Genomic DNA, 6,544 nt, shown 5'->3' on the forward strand with positions numbered 1-6,544 from the left:
TATATTTTATATTTGTATATACCATATATTTGTATATAATTTATATATTTTTCCATGTAATTTTTTGTATTAGTTTTCTATTGTCGCTGTAACAAAGACTGCAATCTAGATTGCTTGAAAAAAACATAGATTTCAGTTCTCATTTATCAAGATGGTTCACAGGGCTGGTTCCTCTTGGCAGCTCCAGGGGTAGAATCCCTTTTCTTGTATATTTGTATATACCATATATTTGTATATAATTTATATATTTTTCCATGTAATTTTTTGTATTAGTTTTCTATTGTCGCTGTAACAAAGACTGCAATCTAGATTGCTTGAAAAAAACATAGATTTCAGTTCTCATTTATCAAGATGGTTCACAGGGCTGGTTCCTCTTGGCAGCTCCAGGGGTAGAATCCCTTTTCTTGCTTTTCTCGCCCCAGGAGGTCACCCATATCCTAGGCCCACAAGTCCTTCTCCATCACGGAAGCACATCACTGCTGTTGCCATCGTCTAGCCCTGCCTTGCCTCTACTATTCTACAGGGACCCTCTAGAGTATGATGTTTAGGCCCCAGGTCAACCTCCTACCTTAAGATTCCTACTTCAGTCTCATCTGCAATGTCCTTTTTGTCAGCCTTTTTCAGGTTGCATAGTCACGGTCCCAGGAATTAGGACTGTGGCTGGGTGCCCGGACTTGCGCCTTCCCCACCCTGTGCTCTGGCTTCCTTTCTGCCTCCCTCCCCAGCCTCCCAGCCCCTCCTTTCCTCCTGCTCTGGAGGTAGAGGTGGGCTCTCGGTTTGTAGGCTGTGACACTGCAGCCCAGCCGGCCTCAGGCCAGTCTCCCTCTAGGCCCTCCTCCGGCTCCTTCTGCTGTCAGCATCCACCTGGGCCAGGACTCATGCCAAGTAGTCTCTGATAACATCAGGAGCTCTGCCAGCTCCTGAGCCTGTTCCTCACCTCTAGGACATGGCAAGACCCCACTCAGCTGGGTCTGAGAAGGGAGTGCCACTGCCAAGTGGAGATGAGGGGAAAAAATGATACTTGGTGCACATAGGGCAGGGTGCTCAGGCCCAAGACAGTCAGGGAGGCCTCTTTCGGGAGGTAACAGAGGCAGGCCGATGTCTGGCGATGGGGTTCCAGGCAGAGGGGGCAGTGTACGCAAGGGACCTGGAGAAGGAGCAGGGAGCAAAGTCAGTAGGAGACTAAGCTAGCACGGTGCTTGGTTCATTGTCAGAGGGGATGCACGGTCAGTGGAGGAGTGACCACCCCAGACTTGGGAGGAGATGAGTCCATTTGCTTCTTGCTGCAACCTTATTAGGGTAAAATTTTTGTGCTGTTCTCTTTATCCACTTCTTAGCTGATAGGCGCTTGGGTTGTTTCCACTCTTTGGTAGTTAAGAAGAGTTCTGCTGTGAACACTGGTGTATAGGGTTTTATGTGTCCTGACCTGTTTTACCCCTGATGGTGCTGTGGACACAGTTGGATTTGGGGCTGGCCCCTGGCAGGCCTCTGCTGTGGCTAGGCTCTCATTTTGTCAGCACCCCCAGCATTCCCTGAGGTGGAAATTTCTGAGCATGCACTAGCCATCAGCTCTAGACCCAGATTGGGCCCTGGAAGATGAGCACAGGGATGTGTCACTGGCAAGACCTACACAGCTAAGAGGGCTGGAGAGGACCAAGGGTGCCCAACCACGTGCACGTCCCGATCCCCACAACCAGTGTGCTCACAAGGACCAGAGTCAGAAGGGATATGTGACAAGAAGCAGAGGTCATTGAGAGATTGGTGGATGTGATGCTGCCCTCCCTGAAGATGCAACGAGGGCCAAGGCACGGGGGGCTTCCTGGAGCTGCGGAAGGCAAGGAAGCCTCTCTGCTGAGCCTCCAGGGGACCAGCGCTGCTGATCTCTGGGTTTAGCACTGGTGATCCCAGAATTGGAGGTGTGGAGCATATGTTGCTTTAACACATTCATGACGGGGCTATAGTTTGTATGTCTCTCTGCCGGCAGCTTTTATTTAAATTTGATCATATGATATATAGCTAATCTGGGAATGCTCTTTTGTAATGGTATTAATATTTATATTTAGGCAGTAATTATTCAAATTCAAGCACTAACTAGATTTGGCCCACTTACAGGTCTTTTATTAATTTTATTAGTAAAAAGACTGATAAAAGTGATCAGATCCAGCCAGGCATAGTGATACATGCTTGTAGTCCCAATGTTTGGGAGCTGAGGCAGAAGATCACCTTGAGTTCAAGGCCAGCCTGAACTACATAGCAAGATGTTGTCTCAAAAAACAAAAGTAATCAGATTTATTTCTGCCACCAGTGGTATGAGCCACCCAATGGGACAGTCACGCATGTACCTCCAGTGATTCAAGCTGCAGGGGAAGGGAGGGCACTAAAGTGTGGTGAGCAGCAGCCCCATCCAGGAAACATATGCCCTCCCCTTGGTGCCAGGTACCCGTGCCTGGCCCAGGAGCAAGGCTGTGTTTGAGGACTTGCTGGGCAGGTGGGTAGGATCCTAGAGCAGCGACAGGGCCGGTCCCTCTCCTCCTCTTCCCACAATGACTCAGGAGTCTTGGGTTTTGTTACAGGCTGGCAGCCAGGCTTCCCTGAAGAGAAGCTGACGACTGGCACAGAAAGAGAAGAGTTCCCACGGGTCACTGCTTATTCCTCCCTGACGGGGGATTCATGGCCAAGTGAGGGTGAGGGCCAGGCGCACAGAAAGGGACAACTGGCATCTGAGGAAGGAGCAAATCACAGTCCAGGCTGTGAAAGGCTCAGATATGAGGAGAGCTGTGTGCTGAGCTCCAGCCCAGGTCCATTGCCGGTTTCCAAGAGAGAATATCTCTGTACTGACTCACAAGTGACCGGCTCAGACCCTGAGCCAGAAATAGCCAGTGAGCCAATGTGCTCCCCAGGAAAACAGCCTCAGGATGACGACAAGGCCTCCGACCTGGCCATCTCAGGCACAGAGCTCTTGAGGAACCAGGGCCCTGAGAAGCCATACAAATGCCCCGACTGCGGGAAGTCGTTCAACCACAATGCACACCTCACAGTGCACAGGAGGATCCACACAGGCGAGCGACCATATGTGTGCAAGGAGTGTGGGAAGGCTTTCAGCCAGAACTCATCCCTCGTGCAGCATGAGCGCATCCACACGGGGGACAAGCCCTACAAGTGCGCAGAGTGTGGGAAGTCCTTCTGCCACAGCACGCACCTCACCGTGCACCGGCGCATCCACACGGGTGAGAAGCCCTATGCGTGCCAGGACTGTGGGAGGGCCTTCAACCAGAACTCGTCCCTGGGCCGACACCGGCGGACACACACTGGGGAGAAGCCCTACGCCTGCAGTGTGTGCGGGAAGGCCTTCTCACGCACCACCTGCCTCTTCCTGCACCTGCGCACACACACTGAGGAGCGGCCCTACGAGTGCAACCACTGTGGGAAGGGCTTCCGGCATAGTTCCTCGCTGGCCCAGCATCAGCGCAAGCATGCCGGGGAGCCGCCCTTCACCTGCCGCCCCATCTTTGAGCAGACAGCGGCTCTGCCAAGGCCGCCGTGGGCAGACGCTCTCACCTGCACACCACCTCTGAGCCAAGAGGAGCGGGCGCTGTGCAGTGACAGGCCCTTCAGATGCACCCAGTGTGGGAAGTGCTTCACCCAGAGCTCCCACCTCATTCGCCACCAGATCACTCACACCAGGGACAAGGAGCCATCCAGGAGGCCCCGGAGATGCCAGCAGCCCTGCAGCAGGAGCGCACAGCACACCCAGCATCCACAGGCAGGGTCGGGACAGAGCTCCAGGGATCAGGCCAGAGCAGCACAGCCAGTGAGTAGGGCACTGGCCCTGTTTGACATCCACGAACTCATACAGGAGAAAAACCCTGTGCACATCATCGGGGTGGAGGAGCCCTCTATGGGCTCCTCCAGCATGTTCAACCTCAGAGAATCCACCTAGGAAAGAAGTGCTGGCCATGACCTCTGAACCTCAGGTGCACAAATGTGGTAAGTTACACAATATGTCTGTGGCAGGAGGGGCCAGGGGGCTACTGCTAGTGACCCCTAACTTCTTCAGGAAATGGCAAGTCCCAGACCTTCAAGCCCAGGGTCCCTTAGCAGCCAGTATTTCAGGATGTTTCCTCCATTGTACCCGAATGAGTTCACCAGTAATAAAACCTGCCCCTAGCTGTGTGTTAGGGCACATGCCTTAATCCCAGCACTCAGGAGGCTGAGGCAGGTGAATCCAGAGGATTTCAAGGCCAGCCTGAACTACATAGTGAGAACATGTCTCAAAAAAAACAACAAAACAAAACAAAAAAAAATCTGCCTTGTTTATAATGTAGAAAAGTAATACTTGTCCAATTTTGTAGAGGCTGACTAAAGTCAAAGTTTGATAGAATGATGCGTACAAAGTCCAGAAGGTTAGCTCACTGCATCCTGTGTGGGACGTCACACCTCGGACCAACAATTGCCCGTTGCAGACTGGCATGGGGTGTGCTGATGACACGTACACTGTGAGGGTTGTTCCTGTACAGGGTGTGATTTTCCCAAGAAGCAACTATGTCTTGCAAAAGTTCTGAGCAAAACAAAATGCTATTGCATTTCTGGGAAATTTTGTGTTAGCTCCAAACCTACAACAATTAATTTGTGCTTACAGGTGAGACAAAAAAAGACCAAGTTAGAGCCTGAATTCGCTATCACATATGTGCTGTACACCTGCACACCTGACCCACTGGTGACCAGTGCCTCAGTTGTGGAGCACACATGGCCCCTGCCCACATTTCATCCACATACCCCCAAGTCATGTGACAGAGGAGCCCCCACAAAATTCCCAGCATTCCCTGGGCAGTCACAGCTCCTGTGAAAACCACTGCCTCAGAACAGCCAGTGTGGCTGCAGGCCAGAGGTTCTCAAATGTGGACATCTGGTGACGTCTGGAGACATTTTTGGTCTTTGTGACTTGAAAGGTGCCACTAGTATCTTTGGGTAGAGGCCAAAGATGCTCCCTGGTGTCCTACAGTGCTCAGGTGTGGTGCTGTAGCTCCTCGTTGAGGACTTGTCCAGAGTGCCAGGGTGGAAAGATCCTGAACAAACACAGTCCAGCTCTGTGACTGGCGTTTTCTAGACTAAATCGATCACGCCTCTACCAGTGTTCATACAAGTGGAGTCATGAGCTAGTTCACCCACTGTGTAGTTCTAACCCTTCACAATTCTGCAGTATTCATAACTGTTGTGAGAACAGCACAGAATCCATTTACTTTTTCGAATACCTTCTTAGCATTTGTGGTGCACTTTAAAGCAGGAGTGATACATTTTCATCGTCTCCCCCACCCCCTCCCCATGCTCTCCTACCCTAGGTTATTTTCACATCAGTCTCAGAAATTACTTCATCCATATTTCTGACTGTATTTCTAAAATCCAGAATTCTGCATACCCTGCCATGCTGCTCTCAGGGACGAGCTGGCGTGGTTGTCACACCACACCGTGGGGTGGCCTTACACGGCTGACACTGGCAAAGGTGGTTTGCAGCAGCAATGGGTCACTCAACTGGGCCTGAGTTTGAGTCAGACCAGCGCCCCAGGTTCATTGCTCATGTCCTCTACCTGGACATTACAGAAAAGGAGAAAAGTTCATGTTACTTAATGTCCGGTGAAACAGGAAACACTGGATTCTGTTGACTCTCAAGTAGATCTGTATGTTGGTATTTTCATGTCTGAGCAGATGGTGTCAGCTATCCAGTGTTCAAATGTTCCTGGCTGCTGCCTCCTAAAAAATCATCATCTAAACAAGATCCACACAGTGCATCTGGGTGATGTCTCTTTCTTAAATGTCTTCCAATCTCAGTTTCTTATTTAGTCTTTATCTGTTGGCAAAAAAGGAAGCAGAAAAACCTAAATTTTATTCCCACCTGACAATGCCCATTGTACTCTCCTTGTTTTGGCGTGGTGGACTTTTTTTTTTTTCTTTAAGATACTGGGGATTGAACTCAGAGCCTTTGCACTGAGCTCCATCCCCTGCCCTTTCTCATTTTTAATTTTGAGACAGGGTATTTTTAAGTTGCCCAGCCTCCCATCATCACACCATCATGCCCCACTTAATAGACATTTTAATGTCCGCTTGGAAACTTCACCCTCATCATTTTGCCTTCCTCCAAGTGTTCTCCAGAGGAAAACAAAGGTTTCTGACCTTTGTCCATGGAGTTCTTGATATAAAAATACCATTCTGTATCAAATGTGATCTTTCACCATGTGGTGGCACATGCCTATAGCTACTCTGGAGGCTGAGTCAAGAAGGAACTTTGTGGGCCAGGGATTTAGCTCAGTGGTTCTGCCACCTGCCTTGCAAGTGCAAGGACCCGAGTTCGATCCCTGGTACCAAAAAAAAAAAAGAACTTTGCAACTTCAAGCCCACCTTGGACACATCTCTTCAGCAACTTAGCAAGAATCTGTCTCAAATTTTTTACAAAAAGTGCCAGGGATGTAACTTGGTGGTGTAGTGCTTATCTTAGCACTCCCTGGATTCAATCCTAGCACTGCAAAAAAAAAAAAAAAAAAAAAAAAAA

General features: G+C 49.9%; 1 protein-coding gene across 1 annotated transcript in view; it reads left to right on the plus strand.

Annotated features, from left to right (window-relative positions):
* Znf8 (zinc finger protein 8) overlaps positions 1-6,544 on the plus strand; it is a 14,559-nt gene that overhangs the window by 6,911 nt on the left and 1,104 nt on the right. Inside the window, exon 4 of the mRNA XM_010616615.3 lies at positions 2,574-3,987. Coding sequence (XP_010614917.1) covers positions 2,574-3,940 — 1,367 coding nt within the window. The 3' untranslated portion in view covers positions 3,941-3,987. The remainder of the gene's footprint in view (positions 1-2,573; positions 3,988-6,544) is intronic.

This window comes from Fukomys damarensis, unplaced genomic scaffold (assembly GCF_012274545.1).
Source record: "Fukomys damarensis isolate Sample0158 unplaced genomic scaffold, DMR_v1.0_HiC HiC_scaffold_19, whole genome shotgun sequence".
NCBI classification, from domain to species: Eukaryota; Metazoa; Chordata; class Mammalia; order Rodentia; family Bathyergidae; genus Fukomys; species Fukomys damarensis.